General features: G+C 35.2%; 1 protein-coding gene across 1 annotated transcript in view; it reads right to left on the bottom strand.

The window, feature by feature from the left end:
- Nucleotides 1-13,142, bottom strand: part of LOC138333553 (acetylcholine receptor subunit alpha-like) — a 31,282-nt gene extending 18,140 nt beyond the window's left edge. Inside the window, exons 1-2 of the mRNA XM_069282006.1 lie at nucleotides 13,031-13,142; nucleotides 11,792-12,707 (exon numbers count right to left, since the gene is read on the bottom strand). Of these exons, the coding sequence (XP_069138107.1) occupies nucleotides 11,792-12,013 (222 nt within the window). The 5' untranslated portion in view covers nucleotides 12,014-12,707; nucleotides 13,031-13,142. The remainder of the gene's footprint in view (nucleotides 1-11,791; nucleotides 12,708-13,030) is intronic.
- Between the last annotated feature and the right edge of the window lie 11,249 nt (nucleotides 13,143-24,391).

The raw sequence follows: 24,391 nt of genomic DNA, 5'->3' as shown, positions 1-24,391 counted from the left end.
GTTATATTTAAACAATATGGCTATGCAGTGCCTGTTATAATTTTATATTTCAATATCGCAAATGGAGTAAGCGTCGAATTTCTACAGTCGATCTGTAATGAGAAATACACAATTTATCAAAATAAAGCTCATCGTTATCATTATCACATTTAATTTATCCCCATGATAGATTTAGGGAGGAATGTTTGCTTTAACAGCATGTGTCAATGAAGCATTATGTAACGGATTTAACTTTAATCATTATAATCCGTGGTTTATGATTACTTAAACCTTTTATTTAAAATATTATGTAACACAGATCATCAAATGAGATCAAAAACTAATATTAGTTCAATAACCGCAGGTTTTTGAATTCATAATGATAATTACAAAACGTGCATTACGTTTCTTTCACACTATATTGAAATGTCTTTTGTTTCGTAAAAGGTATGTTTATGGATCCCAACCAACTCTGTGTTGATGCCAAATGTTAGCAACTACAATATGATGTATACATCTATTTAGATTTATATGGAATATGGCTGAACCATTCGTTTACATGTGGATGAAATTGAAGTCCTATTTATACTCATTGTTGTAAAAGGACACTCTCCCGTATGTGTGGATCGCTTGTGTGTTTTTTGGGAGGCTGCGGCATATTGGTGTCGTGCCCATTGTAATTGTGTCACTTAACAGCACATCCACCCGAAACAATATATCGTAAATTTGATTTGTTTATGGATAAGAAAATAAATATGAGGTTACCAACTGTGTATTTCGCTACAAATTAATAAAACGCATAAACTGTAGTAATTAAAATTATATTCATAAGAGAGAGAAATACTTGTATAAATAGTAACAAAACTGTGGAGAATGTTGGGATAAATGTAAGAATAGTCCATTTTGATAGTTTTTATAACTGAAAATATGGAGAGAAAAAAAGATAAGAAAGGGAGTAAAATGCAAAGAAAAGGACTAACTTGATGAAGATTCGTGCGTTTTGTAATAGTATGTCTGTTAGATATATTTGTAGGTTATAATAGTGATGATAGAGGAGGATTAGAAACCGAAAAAATAAATAAATAAATAAAAGAAACTATTCGATCTACAATAAAAGCAAAGAAATAACCCTTGGAAAATAAAATACTGTACATTTCCAATGTTGAATGAAAATGAAGAGAAAATAATACCACGTTTGCCTTAGAATACATACAAACTCTCATCATAGTCGCCTTGGCTCCATTGCTAAGACAGTACGGTTCAACGCCAATAGCAATCTGATGAGTTTAACAAATGCTTCCATGCAGGGTACGGAATTAATTGGCTGAAGAGAAACCCGGCGATCACCCTCGGTATAGAACAAACTTAAGGGGAGATTCATATACTGGGCTTGCAGTAGACTGTAGTTTAGAACGAGTAGAAGACTATCAGAATTACCTATAGAGATAATTTGTACGTAAAGTGTGTTTCTATAATCATTTGAAATCTGGGACGCAGTACCTACACCATGAAATATTTTTCATGGTCCAATATATGGATACCAAATACAATTTTCCTTATAATTATTAGCTGCAATTATGAATATAAGAAAGATAATGATGATTTCAGCCAACATTAAAGTTGTTTATAACATCATCATAGAAATCAGTGCAGAATATGTTATTGCGAATGTGTCAAAACCGATAATTGTATATATTTGGAACGAAATTATAAGACATCAAAGCAGTTTTGTCAGCAACGGTGGAAAATATATACCAAGATTAAAAATACATTACTTTTTATTATTTGATTTGTCGTGTGTATTTAGTACAAATCACAAACTCGTTAACACACGAATTCGTACTTAATGTTTGAAGATACCTAAATGGGTGTCAATTATGGTATTTTTATGTTCACAGAGACACCTTCAATGTTATTTTGCTGACAAGATAAAAATATGTGTTAGTTTATTCGCTTATGAACGAACCACCTGATTAGTATAATCATTTCAGGATTTATTTCTTACGCGTTCGTAGATATGAGCCCTAAATTAATTCATTTATGTTTGATTTAATGTCGTTCTTTAAAAGCAATATCAACACATATAATTCGTCATGATAGATTACGCCAGAACTCTATTCAGTTCAATCTATCACACATTTTGATTGGTCAAGATGAATCATGTATCATGCATCTTGATTGGTCAAAGTATAGACTTAAGCCATGGCCATGGATTTGGATAGGGAGGTTCAGAGATGAACTCTATGATTACTGTTCACTATAGAGACCAGTCTATATATCTGATTTCCAAAAGGAAAAGCTTTCAAACAAGACATTTACGGGAGACTTATCTACATCGTCAGTCCTAGAGACAGAAGGAGATAAACAATTGTGTTGATTACCATTTAGGGAATCCCATAAACAGACGGGAGGCAGCTTCGTGATGGGCTCGATACGTCAGTGTAAATGTTTTTCTCTATATTCCTATCTCTGGTGCATCGCTGGCAGAAGAATGGCATAGCTTGGAATCGACCCGTCATTATTTCGGTGATACAAAAGAAGGCAGGCTTCGCATGCAGTAGATAATATGTTTTAAAAGAGACATTAGCAGTTGTAAGGTTTTCAAGTACAGAGGGTACCTGTTCCAAACAGATACTTTAAATTCAATAAAAATATTTGTATGAAAAAAAAAAAAAAAAAAAAAAACATCGGCGAAGGTAGAATATCACCGAAGCTGTACTGTAGATTTTACTGTGATATTACTATTCATAGAATTGTAGCGGACCATCGAACCAAACTTATTACGAGCGGGCATTTTTACGAAAGAAAAAGCATTGCCTGACAGTAAGAAAAGAGCACTTAGCAAACATACATTCACTTTCTGCTCAGTATGACGTCGAACTTTTGAAGATACTGACGAGTTCAAGCTGACAATAACCTACCAAAATAAATTTTTCATCTTGAGGTCTTACTTTCGAACGTTTATCAAAATGTACATGTATGTTTGTAAAAATTAAACTGGAGAAGTTAACTTCGCATTTAGAACTATAACGCGCCGCCATTTAAGGACGAGTTACAAGGACAGAGATATTAATTTTATGTCCAATCTGATGAAAAGCGAGCAATAACTACATCAATTTTCTGATAACAAAGCTAATAAAAACTGATATGACAGGAAGTTTAAATCATAACTGTTTCCCCATATACGTGTGTGTAAGCTGATCAAAGTTACGACCATCACATAATTACAACGGCCTCACTCATAAAGTCTGAAATATTTGATTCTGTTCGATTCCAAGATCTTATCAATACAGGCAATAAATGATGTCTCTCTCGATTAAGTTGAAAATATATTTCAAAGAACTACTCCATTTAACTATAAATACATTTAAAAAATTGTGTTATGAGTTAGGTATCGTGACCTAGATAAACGATAATAAACCAATATCATCAGAGGGGCTGATTTTCAGTTAGTTGTAGTCATAAAAATATCACAACATCTATACATTATGAAAAGTTTTTCATTTAATGTAAGGCTTATCTAATCTATTGCAGTTTGAAAGAGATGTTTATGTACTTAGAATGCAAACGATGTGCACAGTGAAAATTGTAGAGCCAAAGTTATTTGGAAACCAAGCTAGTTTACCTTCTTCGACGGCATAACACCTTTGTGATGTATTGTAAGTGTTTCATGGAAGATTATATTACCAATTATTTCACAAGACTTAGAGTTCATTCAGTTTACAATAGATACAGTCACGAATACTCTAGACGGGGTTAGTGGTCCGAGTACGGCCATAAAATACCAATATAATCACCATTCAAAGGGAGGTAATGCGGCACATTGATGGTTCCTCGTTTCATAAACCGGTATATGTACTGAAAAAATATCGTCATTCTCTGAACTGTTTAATCTAATTAACGAAAACGCATACTGAAAATCAATTTTCTTTCGAGTGCGATACATTTCGGCGAATTAAGCGATCATGGTATGTTCGGGGAAGTTTATCACTACCAATGGATATCTTTCATTGTTATAATGAAAGAAATTGGAAATTTAATGTTAAAACCGGCAATACTTCAAAATGGAAATTGCGAATTTTTTTTATCTCGAAAGAAAGATGGTTACAGTAACTATGAAAATGTCTTCGCAATTTCCAGTAATGCGACAATAAATTGGGATAAAAATAAAACATTTTACTTTTAGTGAACGGTTTGTTTATCAGTATACATATCATTAACGTAACCATTATCAACATTTTATAAGAAGAAATAAGGTTTATGCTAGACATGATGTATCATGATTTTGCACAGAGCAGAGTTCAGATGTAAACTAACAACATAATATGTCGGAACAAGAAGGCTTGTCTGCATGCACAAACAAAATTTCGTTTTCCCTAGTCGAGACATGCTGGCTTTTGTGTACATTCGCTTCCTACGCCCGTTTATTAAGTTTTCCTGACGGAATGTACGCCCCAGGAAAATCCTAAAGCTTGTCAAGTCTTTGCTCATTAAAACTAGCCCGTATACTCATATAGACAGCAGTGAGTATTGGAACTCGTGCCTAAAACTACAATAGAACATTGGATAACAATACCTATAGATAACCTTTAAGATGAGAGGCTGTTTGATACTGCATTGTGAAGGTTTGACATCCTTGTGGAAAACAGTTGTTTGCCGTCAAACCAACATAGAAAATTAATATCACTGGATATAATAATCAAACTTTTGAGTATTTCTATGCATTCGATGTTTAAGAGGAGCATTTGAAGGAGATTCTGTCATAATTTGAAACAAGAATACACGCTAAAATTACCAATACCTTAAATCATTCGATTGATATAAGCAACGTTAAAGAAGTTTGAAAAGTTGCAAATGCTTGAAAATTACAAAATACGAAAAAACATAAGTGCTATATTTAATATAACCCTATGGTTTATATCTGTATATTTCGCAAAGAAATGAATACTAGTTATATCCTTCAGCATCAGAGGACTTAGTATCTTTCATTCGAATTTCTCTTATGAAAACCTAATAAATTTGATAAAACATATTCCATTTCCGGTGCGTTCGAATGAGTCTTGACACCTGTTCAAGGTCCGAGATAAAGGAGTTTTTATTTTCTCTTCATTGTTTTCGATCAGAATTCTCACAATAAACACTTTTCTATAGCCGTATGTATATACGCTTTTATACATAATCCTGTTTTGTCGATAAATAGTCCGCGGATTAATGCGATGTTGTTATAGTTTGTTCTCCATAGCAAGAGTTTATTGTTTCAACAATACATGTGTTTGGATCAATCAGAAGAAGGCTTCAGCATGTCTAAGACAACATTAATCAAATGTTCGCGTTTTTTCTCTAACTGTTAAGAAACACCCATCCTGCCACGCGAGTCGACAGTGCTGACGGCTACGCGCACGTGTAAAGATTACCACAAATAACGACAGACATTATCTCGGCAATTTGTTTCTGGAAATGCAGGAAGAAAGGTGAGCAAAAACTAATCTGGTGGGGAAAATAAATGTGGTAGACGACAATACGTGGCCCCCTCCTGAGTCTCTCCTGTCAGTTAGCTCATGCGCGCGCGTGTATGTATGTCTACCAAACAGTTGCCTCTATAAATAGTTGGTGTTTCACGTGCACCAATAACTAATTAAGCATAAAATGAAACGTCTCCATTATAAATTCATTCTTGATACAATGGCGTAATATGAATTGTTTTAGGAAATTCAAAACATTCCTCTCATTCATGTATCAGTACCAGATGTAATGCCGGAAAACACGTGCACTGTCTATAGTGTGTTCATTGATACGTTTTAATCGGAAACATATGAACATTGGCGCACAGTTGATTGTACAGACAAAGTCTGACATATCATATATAGGCCACCGCAATGCTTTTTTTCTGGAACATATCGCATTTTTATTATTGACGCAGCGAAACGCATTTCAGATTTATCTATAAACATTGAGGCCTATTTGTTACTAAATAGACATGAAACAATAGCGGGGATATCATCAAATTGCCTGGTACTTATCCACAGAACTACTCCAATATTCCTCTGACTTTTATATTTGTGTTTTATTGTTTTGTTTATATATACCCACACACTGAGTTCGTCTGTATCGGACAGTTATATATTGTTTGTAAGGATATTTATTCCACAAAATTCTGACATACCAGTAATCTGTTGCCGTCGTTGTAGAAACTCTTCCTGTAATCGGTTCTCTAAAATAGGTCACTAGCTTCTACCAGGAAACGTGCACTGGACTGTGCACGATAGTTACAGAGATGTCAATATACATTAATGCTCATTACAGGGAACCCATGCAGTTGGAATAACGCTGATATGCATTGGAATCGTATGGCTATTTTATAGTTAAGCTTATTTAGATTGCTTCAATAGAAGAAGTTGTATGTGACTGTTTTTGCTATTCTTAAACGTACAGAAACGCAATCTCAGGTTAGACTTGTATCGGGGGGATTCAACCAATTTAACCAACTGTTGATTCCTTATATTCTACGGCAGGCTTTTCATTTTGGTTCTCTTTACTATACAGTTGTAATGTTTTATAACGCGTGTATTTCATAATTTAAAAGCGCACGCAACTACATAACATTCTATATATGACGGCATAATTGTCTGGCTAATTTCAGTGTATTTCCACAATGTCATTTTTCGCACATTTGCTACACATATATTACTTTTGCAAAAAAAATTCGGGAATCAAAAGAGATTTGTCTTTAAAGCTTTTAAAGCAAATCATGTCATTTTCAATTCGCTACAATATACGTTGACGGGAGACGTTAACTACAATAACAAACAACTATACATGTTGGTATCCTTGTGTTTAATCTAAAATAGTGATTACTACCTAAAACAATTAACATTTAGAGATTGAAATTAAATACATACGTCAGTTCCCTTTTCAAATATAAATAATGATTACTGCCAAAAACAAATTAGCATTAGGGATTGAAATTTACCAAATCCTTTCCAGTCCAGTCTTAACGTCGCACCTTTCACAAAACATCAATTGAAATCTTAAGGTGAACACATTGCCTTGACATTTGAACAAATCTGTCAAATTCGCTAAAGAAACTATACTCTACTTCTCCATACCATAGTCGTATCTTACGACTTTATCCCCGGAATCGATGTCTGGAAGGAATGGTAGAATTAAACGCCAATTTCAATTCAAAATTACGTTATAAAATGCGTCACGATTAAATTTTAATTCCGGAATTTCTTTGTTATATGGTTCCTTTTTTAGAACGACATTATAAACTTCCCCATATACGCCAATGTAATTCTGTTTAAGTTTACTTTTTGCACTCTGGTCTTACCGAACATTGTCACTATCTGATATAGGTGTATATTTAGAATTATATCAAACTTATACTTCAGTTAAACCAATCACCTTAACACATTTTTGCCAGATTTTCTGCCTCATTATGAAATGCTTCCGATGACGTAAACTAGCAGTTGTGCTTTCGGTTATGCAATTATCCATGAAAATGTTTAATTATAGATCATGGACACCAGTGTTGTATAAATATTAATTCATAGATCATACAATACTGTATAATGTTGTGCAGAATCTTTCGTTGTTATACGGCTTTTGTAAAACCACAAATATAAAATAAAGTAGTTTTGTTTTAATGTTATTGTCACTTTTGCTCCATCGGCTAACCACAAATATCTCTATTGACGAAATCAAAGCTCCAAATAGCAAAAGAAAGAACTCTAGAATACAGATTTATGTTATACAGTGCATTCCGATTAGATAATGTTATATTAAGCTGTATATTAACAAAATTTTACTTCAATAACATTGAAAAGGACTGAACAACAGGGAAGCCTTTGTATACGTTCTCTCTCGATATAGTTATTTCATAGCAACTTTACAATGTACTTCAAAGTCCACACCGTGGCGGATAACAACAGACTTTTGTTTCATTTTAAACGTCATGTTTATTTCACTGAATTATGAAGGGTAAAACTTAATAAATTGCGACTAATACAAGTCTTGTGGAGAAAACAGGTAGTCTGTCTTTTGACAAATAATGACGGAACCATGGAGAATTTTGACCTGTCAATATTGAGTCCAGATTGTGAAACTTTTAACTTCAGCTGAGGTCGAAGGTGTTCAGTGCTTCATAGTATTGTAAACCATTGAACATTCGCGTTTCTTAATTTTCAATTAATTGGTTAAAACATAATTTCGCAACCAATTGTTTTAGAGTATTAAAACACTTTGTTTATAGGTCATGCTTATCAATTCGTTATGTGTTACCACCCAATCAAAAACTGCAGGTACGTTCCGTCAACAATATCTCATGGATGACAAATGCCGATTAGGACATTTATATTAAGAATGTTGGTGTATAAGTTCTATGCTTTTCAATACATCAATTACATGAGTATGAATTTAGCTCTTTTCTCCATGTGGCATTAAGACAAGACCTTTATCATCGAAGTATCGTCACGAATTTTAATCAAAACTTTAAATAACACACATCTCTGTCATATGGGCCATTGGTAACTATTAATTGATATTTATTATTTTCATGTTATTGAATGAATATTTTCGTTTTTGTTAAATTTCATTTCATTATATATTCTATTGTTATGATAAATAACAAAATCATTTGACATTTGGTTTTTGGGTATTAATATAAATTTTCCAAACTCATTATGAGTACATTTTAAACTAACATATTTTCTCAAGACTCCTATGTCACATTTGGATGTCGCACTATTTATCATGGTGGTAATTAAATTTACATTTTGCAATTAAAACGCTGTGTATTAGTTGAAGTTGAAACGTTTTTGCGGCGATTTATTTTCGTGAATTCTATTTGAAAGTAAAATACGTCAACTAAATAAAAACCAATATGTTATTATCATACTGAATTCTTTGGTGATTTCGATTTGCGAGTACAGTCTAAGAAACCAAACGTGTCTCCAATTAGTTTACACTGATGTGCATTTATTTCATTATTTCTATACATGCAATGTTGCACTCGTGTACTCTTTCTTCCTTCGTTAACAAATGTAATTTGATGTTCGACCTTGCTCATTCGGCGATCCATTAACTTTTTGTTTTATATTTTATCAATTTTGTTTGATTATATCAATGATGACATCACAGTTTCCATATTAGGTTTTCAAATTACAATGTATTGGTATATGTTTTTAAAGAGGTATTTATTGTTTTTTCATGCTTTTTTTTGGTAATAAAAATTCTTTCATAAACATATTTTGGTGTTCCATATGAACAATTTATGTCTAAGAACACGTTTTCTGCTGCTTTATATTATCAAACATGAGATCCTTAATTGCAATTTTGCATGCTAAATGGATGTTTATGAACAATTGTGTGTTCACATAGTCGTTATTTACTACGAGTATGTAAACATCAATTATGTTTGTTAAAATTAAACAATTACAATCCGCCTTCGTTAGTAATCGAAATTTCACATCAGTCCCACAGTTATGCGATGTTGCTCAATATTGTTGACGTTGTACTTCACAGCTTGATAAACCTATGAGAATGTTTCTGTATATAGTTTGGTTTTTGTGATAACAGTAGCGAGGGAATGGTTCGTTATTATGATATAAACATTAACTATACTAACCCTATTACTTGAATAGATGTTAATTACAATAAACATGTTTATATATATACATAGTATAACAATATAAAACCTTTTTCTAAATGAAACATTTGATGTTTAGTTGGGCATTTTTTATGTTTCAGACATTTACCTGACAAGCAACTGAAAAGGTAAGTCGATTATTGCATTTTCCAGGTAAAAGTATTCATTCTTACATCTCTACAGAAACAACATTTCTGAATATTGGCGCACCATACGATCGTCATCCGGAAACATTCGGTAATTTCTGTTTTAACCAGCCTTACGTGATAATGAATTCACGATTCTAGTATAACACGTCATGGGACCCTGGAGATGTCCAATACAATTCAGAATCTATAATGTTTTTCATTTATCATTTTGTACGATCTTCTTTATATTATTGGTTTAATAGCCGTTTATTTGCTTGATCGTCTTACAAGTTTTAAAAACTATGATGAATTTAGTGTTATAACCGTTTAACCTGAGGTATGCCAACCTAACTAAAGTTAGTAACTGATACAGACCCGCATGGACATCGAATTCACCACCAAACGTAAAGCGTATCAAAAGTACGTCAAACACCTAGAAATGTTCGGCCGCTAAAAACTTTGTATATTTCCATAATTATTCAATTGGTATTCCATTTGGTATGCTTACAGGTTATATAAAACAAAATCGAATTATATTCGAAGAGGTGGCTAATTGTTTGGGCTCAACGTCCTATTAACAGTTAAGGTAAGTTATGAACGACCTCCACTGTATACAATATGTTTGGTGTAAGGATGTGAATAAGACAAGAAATTCCGGACAAAACATATGCCGTTCCTGATATTACACAGAATGTAAACGTCCACTATAAATAAAGATTATACCAAACCAACACTAGGCAACTTTACCTAAGACATAACGTCTAAAGATAGTCGACATGGTACGGAGATAAAGAATGGCACCACATCTACCAATATAACTCACGATAGTATTATTACAGGTTAAAACTTATAACACACACGTGCAGGTATACATATTTAACTTTCTAGTGTTTTTTAAACATCGTAATTGGTTCTTAAATGGCATTCTCTAAATATTTGTGTACATCAAAGTAATATAAGATGTAAATGTTACATAGGCATGTTGCTGTGTGAAGATCTGTTGAGAACGTGGTAGTCAGGTAAGGTACAGACACTTAAGTTTGATGTTTCACTATCTCGTGTGCTCTAACGCTATCAGCGCTGATGATAACAACCTTATGCAAGGAGAATGGCCTTTTAATACTACTGTTAAAACAAACTTATTTCGCTGCTGGCATAAAAAATAGCACATATGTGAAAAATAACATATCTGTACGCAAACAAAACAAGGAGCCATTGTTGTGAGTAAACCTTATTGTACGTGGTATGGTTCCTCATACGCCTGTTCCAATACACAACAAACGAATACGTGATTTGTTTAACGGCTTGGTGGGCCATACCACAGTGAATAAACTTTCCGAAGACTTGATTAGTTTTTAATCTACCATGAAGAGCAATTAAACAAACGTTCGTATTGTATATTTTTATTTTATAATATTTGAATACTTAGTTTGTTCTGTAATGAGATAAGAGGGCTATAGGTTTAGTTTAACCTTTAACCCTTCAGCATTTAATGCTACCTATTCCATAAGTAGGTACATACGCCAAAGGTTAGATCTCAGAATGTTTTATAAAAGAATAAACATCATTGGAAAAGGATTAGGTTTACATCGCAAAGAATTTGTTTAACAATCTCCCCACACACCGTCATAGAAGCCATCATCATTTTGACAGCAATGAAACGAATGTTTTACCTGGAAACTCATTCACACACACGAGCATGTAGATATTAATGTATTGACATACCGCCAAAAGACCCTAACTTTTCATTCATTCTTTGTTTAATCAGTCGATGGATATTTGACTATTAGTTCATACATATATCAGAGGTTGTACATGTCTAGATGTTATTCCAAATTGAACAAAAGTTTGTTTGTTATGCTATAAGTTACAATAAATACAGTTTAGATTATATCAGTTGAAACATTCTGCCATTTACCATTAAGTGTAAGTTTTAAAACACAATTTATCAAATTAATGAAACTTGAACATTCACTTAAACCGTATTTACTCTACAACCCATTAACAGAAAACAAAAACAAACCCGCTAAGTACTTACCATGTTGAGAAGTTGTGTAAGGCGCATGCCCAACTTGACCGTTAGCTGCTGGACGCTGCTGTTTCCATCAGTACCGGAAGGACGGATAAGTTTGCTGTATCTGCCCCGCACCAACAGGTCGCTATGGAGACGCTTCTCTGCTGGTGGTTCCTGTCCAGTAATAAATCCAGTCAGGACCACGAGAAATAATGTAAGTCCAAACAGCCGCCCAAAACACTCCATAATTCGTAATAGTGCTTCAACTAACCAATAATGTCACAGTACTATTGTTTGAAAGCCACGAAAATGTCACCGGCCTTGACCCAAGAATGGCAACCAACGAGACATATAGGTTAGGATGACCTGGGTTGAATACCATATGACCCTCTATAGAAAACTTCACCAATGTCTGTCCTGTGCGAGTCACATGTCTCGATATTGAAATCCCAAGCCTTTATAATACCGAGCTTTTAATTATCTGACATGTCCCCGCAGTGGTCTGAAGCAGGTTCGTGCTGACTTAGTCGAAGACCAATATCCGTTGGCAGTAATATGGTTTCTCCAACTTCTAGTTGTTTAAAAAGCAACCAGTTAGTATAATTTCCTAAACACTGCTGGGCCCTAGTTGCTCTCCTTGCGTATGTGAGCAGCGTTTATATTGAATTAAATCCTATAAAGTAACTCGGTGAAGTTTGATACGATTGTAAGACTGTGTAAGGAGGAGTTTGCGGAGCCTTCAGTTCCTCCGTGTATTCCACGTGTTGTCTGCTGTCGTTGTTTACTCCTGGCGATTGTTTGATATTTTGACATAAGTACAGCGTTCCTCACATGACGGCCTGCTACGCCTATACTGACCTAGGCAAGGCTGAGCGGACGGGTACCATACCACTGCTAACGAGGGACGCCAAGCACTACTCTGTCTCACTGGGCGACGCACCTAATTAAATACAAACAACATATACAACCATTATCAACTTTGCTGAGGATATGATTTTTAATTAAACAAGGTTTTCTGGTACATCGCTCTTAACTTCTGCAACTGCACACTGTTGCTCAACTTTTATCCTTACTAAACACAGCAGATAACAAAATCCCTTTGACTTTTGAAAGTTGTGAAAATCTCGTGCGCTATCGCTCATGTTATGGACGTGATGTATATTAAATCTTCAGCACGTGCTGAGTCGGTGGTTACAGTCTGATACCGGATCTATTCCACGTTAATTACAGTATACACCTAACGCGTCTATTACCACATCTTACCTCTATAACATGTCTTTTTAAAGTACTGCTCACAAATACGATGGGCGAGAACTCGGTGTTGGTGTTAATGCTCCGAATGTGGTGAATATATTTCTCGTTTGTCAGCTGCCACCTCCCCTATAGTCACACGTGTACAATAATAAACTAGACTTCTTTGTAACAACTGTAATATATATCATTGCTAGAAAGTTAAACATCTAGTTCGAATAGGTAAAAGCCACTTCAGATTAAATGTCCTAGATATAATACAGTTATGAAATAAATAAAACTCAGATCATTCGTGCGGCATTCATACAATATTTGACTGAACACTTTATTGGTCCTGATGGAATACTCTTAAGGTTCTTATTCACACAATATCGAGTTTATCTGACGAGTATTTATAATCGATGGTCATAAATTATTTAATACAATTAGCACCTTTATTAAATACTTCTCCGGAATTAATAGTAGGTACAGGGTCCCTGAGACAGCTAACACATGGCAATCAATCTAAAACACAAACACTATCAACTCACGGAATAGGCTTAGGAAATTTGTGTGCATTGATACGCTCACGATCTTTGTATTGACAAATTCAGGTTGAGTGAATTTCAATTGACTTTTTAGTCGTAATATTTACATTCTCAAAGACCTGCACGATATGGATTGTAGGAAGGGTCACAATAAGGGCGCACTGGTGTGTGACATTAAAAAGGAAAAGCAGTCGACAATCGATTCTTCCCTAAACGGACTATTTTTTGGTTTGCTATTACCAGTTCCAAGTTGTTTTCTTCACAGTGCTTGACTACAATAACTGGAATACTTCAGATAATATTTAGTTCCAGCCCTCGCTTCTTTTCCTGTCTTTTCGTGGTTGACTTATTTCCTGGCATGCGCAGCGATCAATACACCGCGTGTGCGAACCACGAGACAAACGAGAGACAAACGATTAAACAGACGAGTATATGTTAATCCCTTTACCATCTTTTTGTATCATGTTTCTAACCTGGGACGCCCCAAGTAGTTCCGTGTATATTAACAGCGAGGGAGCCTGGTCTACCCTCGACTGGATCGTGTGGGATACAACGTCACGTTAGACTTGAGACCCCAGGGGCTCCTGGCGTGGTCTGTTCGTGAGATCCCCTGGGTAACGGGTGTAGCCTGCACACGAGGATATCCTGGGTGGCGGATGGGATATGCACGTGACGGGGTCTTAGTGAAGTCTAGAAGATCCCTAGACCCACAACAAGGAATGCATAGAAAACCCAGGCCAGAGGCAGGACCGAGTGATTCGGACAAGTATGTGACCACTTGTTACGCAGGAGAGAAAACCAAATCGATCCAATGAATAAAGCACACGTGTGGTCCATACCAGATGGTGCAAACCGATACGGACTTATTTCAATAAACCTCGCCTGTCTCTTTAAGTGAAGTGACACATTCTTTGAAATGTTAACAATCTCCCTGATTCATACAAGCCGCGCGGATAATCTACGTATAGGTTTATGGAAATACAAAATGAAAAGTTGTGGATAACAATGTACCTACTGAATCATTATAATGTAAGGATAGGAGTTGGTGCTGTAAACAGTCAGTTCCTGTTTAAGTTTGATAATGCAGTCGTTACATGTTATTGCAGTCAGTTCCTGTTTAAGTTTGATAATGCAGTCGTTCCATGTTATTGCATGTTCAGCTTGTTGTAGTATTTTACGATGCCAATTTGAAATAAAAAAAAAAAAAAACCAAGAAAGATTTATATCCGATTTATGACCAGATTACTTAAATTACCAAAACGATTGAGATAGAAGTATCATTTAAAACCGGGTGTAAGGAACTCACAAATCTGGTCTATTCCCGAGGATGGCTTAGATTAGAGGTTCTCTGTCCGTCAGACCAGCAATTAGTTCCCATTAGTCCATGCGCATGTGGTGGCCAGTGTTTAATTACCTAGATCTATTTACTTACGTTGCCCCATTAGCTTTCCACGTAACAGGCACGTTCAGAATCAGAACATGCGTCCGTGCTCAATGCTATATATATATACCGTGTAGTAAGTAGTTTTTCATTCGGCTAGCATGGTGACTTTGACCATGCTATAGTCTGTTCTCTTTGCTTTCTACAACCTTGGCCTACTAAGGACTACATCAGGCGATCTCCTTTAAAATAAATCGCAAAAAAATGCAGAAATCAAACTGATCACGTAAAACGCACAAAGTTTTAAGGCTGAAGTTATAGGCCAAATTTAAAACGTGATTTAATTAATATATGCATACCACATCAATCAGATGGTAATATACAACCGCTTTAAAGATAAAATAATCAAAGCCTTATGAACAATGACGTATTTTTATTGTCGTTCAGCGATATTGATTTTCAATGACACAACAAATTTTCAAATCCAGTTAGATAATTAATTTTGCAATCCAGTTCCATATTTCTATTTTGAATATGGCAAAGTATTCTTGTAACGTGATTGGAACGGAGCTAAGAGCAAGAGACATGGTCTTAGTGACATGATATAGCTATCTTCCTGTGATAAGAGGCAACCAACATCATACTCTATCTACTTAATGCTAACTAAAGTGGAATGAACATTGAGATAGGCAGTTTACATAGAAACTACAGAATCCGGATAAAAGTATTCGGACGTTGATTATGTTTGCAATATATTTTATGAATTTTGAACATTTTCAATTATTTTCAGCGCCTGTGATTTTTATTGATTTCGTTGAAATTTTTTTTTGGTTCTATTTGCTATATTTTCGAAAGATATTAAAATATTAAAAGTAATAATTATTGAAAAATCCAGTAGCGGTTTATTAGATAAAATCAACGTCACATGTTTTTTTGTTTCAGAAAAGCCAAATTATGCTTCGTAGTTGTTATGAAATCAATGAATAAGAAAAACAACAAATAACAACCAATACTCTACCACTGTTATGATTTCTACAAAGTACGTTAAAAATAATAAAGGCGAAAAAAATCATTGAATTATAAATAATAGAAGATAATAATAGAAATAATAGAAATCAAAAGCAAAGCGGACGAATTATTTTATTCTGGTTTCTGTTCATTAAGAGATGTGCAAGCTAGTGCAGGCCACCTCGTGCCATCAGGAAACAAGAGCTTAAATTAAAACATCTAATTAACACGTGACTTAAACACATGATTGATCATCAAGGATATGACTGCACCACTGGCCACAGCTCGATGCTATGATCTTTGTTTGTAAACAGTGTTAATAGACAAACTGTGATTGATGCCTACCCTCCATTTGTACCGTGCGTGATATGATACTTAAGAGAAAACGACAATTAAATCATCTATTTGATCTGTAAACGCTGGACGTGTTCAATTGTATCACATCAACTTGCAATATCAATATAAAACCTAGCGGCGATCAATAAGGCACCAATACGTGCGTCTGCTCAAGAGAAACCGAAGGGCATTAATAAGCCCGGCTAATATTTGTCGACACCGTGCTTTTGACCATATTGGACGATCTCACAGGCAAGTAGTCTCATTGTGAATAACCATGGATTGTAGTGATCGTCTTTAAATACAGATTGTGTTCTGCCTACATCTGATGGTTTTAACTCATTACTACATTAGTTGTGACAATATGGCGTAAGGCAACAAAAACCAAAAATGATTTTAACGGGTGCCTCTTATTGGTCAGAGAAGGTTTCGAAGAGCAAATATATATGTTCTATCATATATATCAATATATTCTATGTATAGTTTGCTGCAATGGTTTGGTTAATTAGATTAACAGCTAGGGTCATGGAAGGACGACCTTGAATGTGTGTTGATATGTATTAACGTCTGTATGTTGGGAGACTGTGGTGTATTCGTGTTGTGTCTTCTTGTAATAGTGAACTCTTGTCCTTTTTATAGTGCTATCTTACCGAAGTATGCCTCCGAGGACTCTCCAGCATATCCTACTCGGTGACATTATGCTGAAAACGGGCAAACTAGTCGTCCCACTCCCTTATGCTGAGCGTTAAGCAGGAGCAGAAACTACAACTTTTATACAACCATGGTATGCCTCGGCCAGCAGACATAGCTCCGAGTCTTCAGCAAAATTTGCTGATCTCGTTTTACATGTTTATCCCTTATAAACTAGCCCGCCATTTGAAAAAGATATTGAATCATCCTTTTGAACTGCTAATGTATTTGAATTGACAAAGTATCACAAATTCACCCTGTATTGCGGTAGACTGGCAGAAAGCTGGCGTGTATCCTATCAGAGCTTACATCTCACTGTCCCATCTCGCCAGGATGCACGACCCCATAGGGATTCTTTCTTCTGATTTTACAGAACATCAGAAGAAAATTAACTTTGTTAGCCCCGGTCGAATAGACACGGTCGGTAAATCGACCCTCCGACCCTTCACTCACGTTCTGCTATAAGAACATTGTAGTGATATTATCTTATTGGATATTAAACGTTGTGATGTTTTCTGAGACGGAAGATGTGATAGACAAAAACAATAAAATAACAATAACGACGTGTGTCATGTTACATAGGGGAGGATATGTGGCACATAGGGCAGATGATATCGTATATTAGCGTGGAAATGGTCTTATATTGATGTATAGAAAATGGGAGTTTGAATCCATCGGGGATACACACAAACAGTGACTAAAGTAACGAACCCTAAAATGCCGAAGCTATATGAAGCTATCTGATGCATTATTTTTAAATTTCTAATTGCGCCTTATGTATCTTTTGTAAAGTCTTTGCAGATTGATCATGGTATTTCTGGTATATAATGTCATCCCTGAGCGTAAGCAAGCCACCAAAGACACCAAACCGTTCGGTCACATTAAGCTGATAAGTGGTCAACTAGTCGTTCCACTCCCTTTATTTTGAACTCTTGAGAAATGTGTGAAGGGTCTAGGTTAATGTTGTATTGTTTAAAGATGCTTCACCGCTGACAAATGGTATTTTTTCACTATCAAAAACAGAAGCAGACGATTTAGTATTTTTCTTCAGTTACAAAAGTTACTTACTCTACGCCATTACCACCTTAGAAAATTTTGAGCTTCTAATTTTACTTCAAGTTAAAAATATGAAAAATAATTTATTGCATCCCGAAAACATTCCGTGGCACTATATCCTATATGGAATGATGTACTGATTACGCATGCACCAAATGCAAAGTAAATTATTTATTTTTTTTGTGTTAACTAAACTTGTACATACACGATTAAACTCAAATCATTGTTCAAATGAATAATATTGTTTATGCTCTGTCGGCGGTGGAGCATTTTTAATTCTTTCATATATGATTGCACTTTCGCTATAGCTAAAATGATGCCATCAAGAAATATCCAAACGCGATATTGTATTGTATGCATAACGACGTTTTAACGAAAATCAGAAAATTAAACGTGTAAGAAATAAGTTGGTTTTACCGAAATCTGGAACAGAAAACCGTATGGAATCAGACGTGCTCGTCCACTGACTTCACCGGTCAAATTAAATTCGAGACCCTTATGCTTAATTGGCATAGCAGTATGACAGATGTAACTGAATTGTAGGACCCACAATCTACTTTGGCCCCTCGAGCCCCTCAAGATGTATATCACGGTTTAATACTTTTTCGATGCACGTGTTGCTTGTTATGTGTACTATATGTTGCTGTGGTATTAATTGGCGAAATTGAATGCAACTGTAAGAATTAAAGAAAATGTACCGAAACTTAGATATTTATATGTACGGTGTCTTCTCTACTTCCTGAAGACGCTTACCATTCTGTACTCAGACATAAGGGAAAGAGGATCCAGTATGGCTAATCAATGGCCACACGACCATTTGGTAATACATAATAGCTATATCAACTGTTCGTTGCTTTATGATATTAATAAACAGCAGATTAACACAAGCCACTGCACACACTGACGTAAACTTCGTTCAGACTCGACATACGTATATGATAGATAGACTCGCGATGATTTTGTATAATAAGCATTTTTATTTATTGGACCCACGACCCAGATATTGTTAACTGGTTGACTGATGTTATACAGTTGTCTTAAAATGGTTGCATAAAAGTCCCTGCAGCAACATTGCAGAAACAATTCAAACTATGTTTTCCTGGAAATAATTAAAAATAAGGTCTTGTTTATGTTCTTTTTTTGAAATACCAGAAAACGTGAACATTTGAGATCCCCACGAAATAAAGAAGTCAAAACATTTATTTTCCCGTTTGGTTGTTAGCATATTATGAAAAATGCCAATAAGATTTAAAACGCTGCTCATTCCGACTGACTACGACTGGTTTGACCATTCCGGAAATCGTAAATTTATTTTATGATCCACCGAACTTTCTATATAGTCCTCGGCAGACGAGATGGGGTTTGCAGTCATTCCATGACAACCGCACGGTATCTGTACATCATATTATAATACTGTTAACTGGTCATTTGCATATTCACGAAGGTTCTCGTTATAGACGTGTTCCAGACTGGAACGAAGTCACGAGACAGGGCGGACTACAGAAGGCTTGAAACGAGTTTTCATGAATAACAACGCGACAAACAATGAGACATGGTTAACTCTCGTAAGTAGATTATATTGTAACAGTCTGACAAGAAAGGGGAATACTTAACGGATGATCAGCATACACAGTGGTAACATGACGGACAGGCGGTATCAGGGACTTGTATAATGTGTCAATATACAAAAATATCAACTCGGCAACACCTGATTTGCGGGAAACATAACAGAACATACGGGATTTGTATGTGTCAATTTACAAAAATATCAACTCCGTAATACTTGATTTTCAGGAAATATAACTGGACAGGCGTTATTGGGAATTTGTATAATGTATCAATATACCAAAAGTATCAAATTTGTCGCAGTACTTGAATTATAGAATTGTACATCATTTTAACTTGATGTCACAATCTTTATAATAGGTGATGAGAAACTTATATCACCAAATCTGTGGAGACGTTCTACATTTATATTTCTCTCTCACCACCTACAATGTGCGTAACCAGTTCATAATCCGTCTAGCTTACAGATGGATTGTCAGAATATCGGTAGAACCCCCGACGAAACCTTCCCAGTTTTACAAGACAGACTGGTGGTCTGTGCAGGGTCAAATCAAAGGTGATCCATTGCGTGTCTTTTGCCCACTATGGCCCTAACGTGTCTATATCGATAAGGCAGCCCAGAACAGGTTTGTCTTTTAGTGCTGTCGCTTGGGCTCGACGAAACCTACCTATTAACAAACCATCTTAATCATAACTTTAAACGGCTAAAGTGAGCTATTTGAAGAAGATGACATCGCTTAGGCACAGACGTGATGGCCCCTCCATTTTCTGGTGACGTTTTACGGTTTAATTCAAGGTTGATCGTATCTTGATTTGGCCATGATCGCTTTCAGAACATAAAAAAACACAATGACTTCATGTTTTCTACATAAAAACGCCATGACGCATACATTTCTTAAACTTGCAGTAAAGCTTTCGTGTCATATGTTGGTGCTGTTTCGCTAAATATTTTAAAATATATACGATTTAGGTTCTGGTTGATTATCATATTGGTTGTGTTCGCGAGACAGGCAAAGTATTGCCTTCCGTCCACTCTATATTTTTAGGACGATTTAATGATGCGCAAGAAAGCAGAATGAAAGATAGGATTTAATATTCGAAAATGCTGTTAACATCTATCTCGACTACTTAATTTCGCGATTTTTGTTTAAAATCAAGTTTGCGAAGATTAACTATTGTTGATATCAAACTCGAATGCTTTTTCTTATCGACAGAGATGTGATGTAGATAATATTTTACGGATTGATTTGGATCGCGAATATAAATCGCATGCGAAAGAAAGTTGGGTCGCAGAAGTTTGTCAATGTGATTTTCTTCTTTTTAGTGCTTAGTAAGTCAATTTGTGTCAAATTTGATAGATGACTTCATATCTAATTTCATAAACACTGTCTATAGAAAAAGGGAGATTTCTACACATTGCTGCGTATCTTTTTAAAAGTAACGAAAGTCAGTGGAGTTTGCTTGGGCCACATTTTGTGTGACGAGATAGCTAGTTCTGAACAGAGGGCAAACGTTCATATGATGGACATGTAAGTGACAGCAACCCACATTTAAGATAAGAAGTCCATTGTATCTTTATCGTCATCTTATAGTCACCACAGGTCGGGCATCCTTGTATCTGAAACACTGGAGTGTGATCTATTGATAAGCAATTAGAGAGTGTATCATCATCAAGGATGGGTTTTTTGTCACGTCAATCAAACACGAATATTTCTGTTCTGTATTTCCTTTTTCTAGCACTAGAACTGATCACTTGATATCTGATACAGGTAAACCTAAAGCACATAGAGAGGTAGCGCGGGAGCGGAGTAGTTAAGATATAATTCCACACGGCCTCCGTTGGTCGTTGGCTTTCCTCCCACTCTCTGAACCTGGTACATCTTCAAAAACTAATCAAACCAATTAAGGAAACCTAAAGGTGTATCTCCTTTGCAAGTTAAAAGTTTCGAAAACAAGAGCTGTTGGAGAACAGCAAAGCTCGCCTATTCAGAAGAAGTTGATGTTCAAGTATTTACTATTTAAACATGGAAATATGACAAATTAACAGACTCAAAAACCCCCTTAAGGGCCCCAAATTGGTTGTATTATCACGTTCAGCATCCATACACATTAGAAAAATAAAATCATAAACATTTATGATGACTTAAGCTTAAACAATAGACAAAATAGAAACTTGCTCAAAAACTTTAACATGGAAATATGACAAATTAACAGACTCAAAAAAAAACCTAAAGGGCCCCAAATTGGTTGTATCACGTTCAGCATCCATACACATTAGGAAAATAAAATCTTAAACACTTATGATGACTTAAGCTTAAACAATTGACGAAACAGAAACTTGCTCAAAAACTTTAACGTGAAATGGGACGCAAACGCTGACGCCGGGGTGACAACATTAGCTCCATTCTTCGAATAGGCGAGCTAAAAATGTGTAGTATAAATCACAGCCTTTCCTTTTCCAAACCCATTTGTTTGTTCGGTATAACCTGATGTGTACATATCTAATCAGCGTAACAACAACACACATGATACTGATAGAGGTGAAACATAATTTCAGCAGATATCTCCTCTGAAAATTGTCATCATTACAAAACAAAAACAATGTAGCTACATCGGCATTGCAAACATCAAATATGTTTCTAGTTTTATTATCATGACGTGTAGAAGCTTCAAATATCCATGTACTCCTCAGTGTTATTACATTAGATCTTGACTCTGTTAATATATTTTCATTCACGTTCAGCTGATCTGATTGCAAAATCAATGTTTAAGAACAATAATGTATTTCAAACGAAACTGTGTTGACTATAGAACGAAGATAATATAGCAGTGTTTTTTTTTTCTTTTGTGAACAAAGGGACGACAAAAAATAAAAAATAAAATAAAGCATTTAGCTAATATTTCGACATAACAGCATTCTTATAATACGTTAACATTTTCATTCCATTTCCATTTAGTTAAAACAAAGCGCGAATTTTCATCAAAAGTTTGTAAATATAGCCTGCGTAAGAACATGTAAATGATTACTAGTGGAATTTCAAACCAAAATTCGAGCTAACTGGGTTAGTTGAAAATCTTTAACCTTTGAAAATAATTGGATAATTTTTATTTCTTAAAATTTGGAATCTGAGCTGAAGAAATGCATTCACATTTTATCAAAATGGATTTGACAAGTGTAAAATAAAAATTACAGCCGATATCTCTTTACCAGTTAAAATGACTTTAACATTGAGCTTTGTAAATATATATATATATATATTCTGACTAAAAAAAGGGACAATATCGAGAGAATAATAGGGCAATATACTAATTGAATACACTATGTAATTGGCAAAAACCTCTAGCTAAATACTGCAATTGCAACGCTGCTATATCCTGCAAAAAGAAACATGGCCTTTGGTCATCAATTTCCAGCCAAAAACCAAAAGTGAAGCAGTACCATGAAAGAATTAGGAAACAAAGTCATCAAGATATAGATGGTAAATATGAGATTTCAAATTAAGTAGCATTTTCCAACCAGCTATAGAACAGCCGATTCAATTATTAAGACACTTGCGGCCAGTACCTGATCATATTGTAAAGGAATATTTATATAATATCAAAACTAGGACATAAGAATAGTGTCCCTTCCTCTATTTCATGTTCACCTAATATCAATGACATAGAATTTGATATATACTTTAATAACCAATGTGTCGTTAAGTCGTTTTGGATTTTTACCATGTTATCAATCGCGATGTTATTCAGGTACAAAGATCGGGAACAAACGTGTGCTAACAAGAGAATAAATATATCTGTATGGCCCCATTTGCAGAAATATATTTGCAGAGTGAAAAGGCAGTTGGTACCAAGATTTGGAATAATGTTCTATGAACAGCAAAGGTCATTTAAGGATACATGTACATATGCTTTGCATTGGCCCTGCAGGTAGGGAGTATCGTTAAAAAGGCGACAAAAGGTTAGGATCTTATCTCTTTTCTTTTTCTGAACTTACTTTATTCTTTCTTATGTCTCCCTCCCACCGCCTTACTTTGTTTGCGCTCGCCCCTTGTGAGGTAGGCTTTGGGTTCTGTTCCCTGGTCGAGACACACCATAGTCTATTAAATTGGTATTTGTTTGTTTGTTTGATTCAATTAACGTCCTATTAACAGCTACGGTCATGTATGGACGGCCTCCCATGTATGCGGTAATTTTGCTCTTCGTTACCTTATAGCATAAAGCGAGTTGAACGACCGGGTGGAATGTGTTGCTTGGTGTCTTCTGAGATATGCCTCAGTGATATAGCATTAAAAAGTACATGAGTTCCATTATATAAGAAAACACTGGACATACCTTCTTTCTGAGCGTTAAATAGGAGCAGACAATACCACCTTCTAACACTTACCGCGCACGGTTGTAAGTACGTTAAGTTAATTTAAGATCTTCCTTATGGAGCGAACGCTTACAAAGCCGAAAGTGAGGCGACATCTTGGTAATTAATAAGAGTAGGAATGCTATAAGGCAGAAATTTTAGTCGTCTTTTAAGGTAAGGTAAGGACAATATCAAGATCTCAAAATACACTATGTAATTGGCAAAAACCTCTAGCTAAATACTGCAATTGCAACGCTGCTATATCCTGCAAAAAGAAACATGGCCTTTGGTCATCAATTTCCAGCCAAAGACCAAATGTGAGGCAGTAACATGAAAGAATTAGGAAACAAAATCATCAAGATATAGATTGTAAATATGAGATTTCAAATTAAGCAGCATTTTCCAACCAGCTATAGAACAGCCGATTCAATTATTAAGACACTTGCGGCCAGTACCTG

This window comes from Argopecten irradians, chromosome 10 (genome assembly GCF_041381155.1).
Source record: "Argopecten irradians isolate NY chromosome 10, Ai_NY, whole genome shotgun sequence".
Lineage (NCBI taxonomy): Eukaryota > Metazoa > Mollusca > Bivalvia > Pectinida > Pectinidae > Argopecten > Argopecten irradians.
The sequence above is the reverse complement of the archived record's forward strand: the minus strand, read 5'-3'. Positions and strand labels throughout refer to the sequence as shown.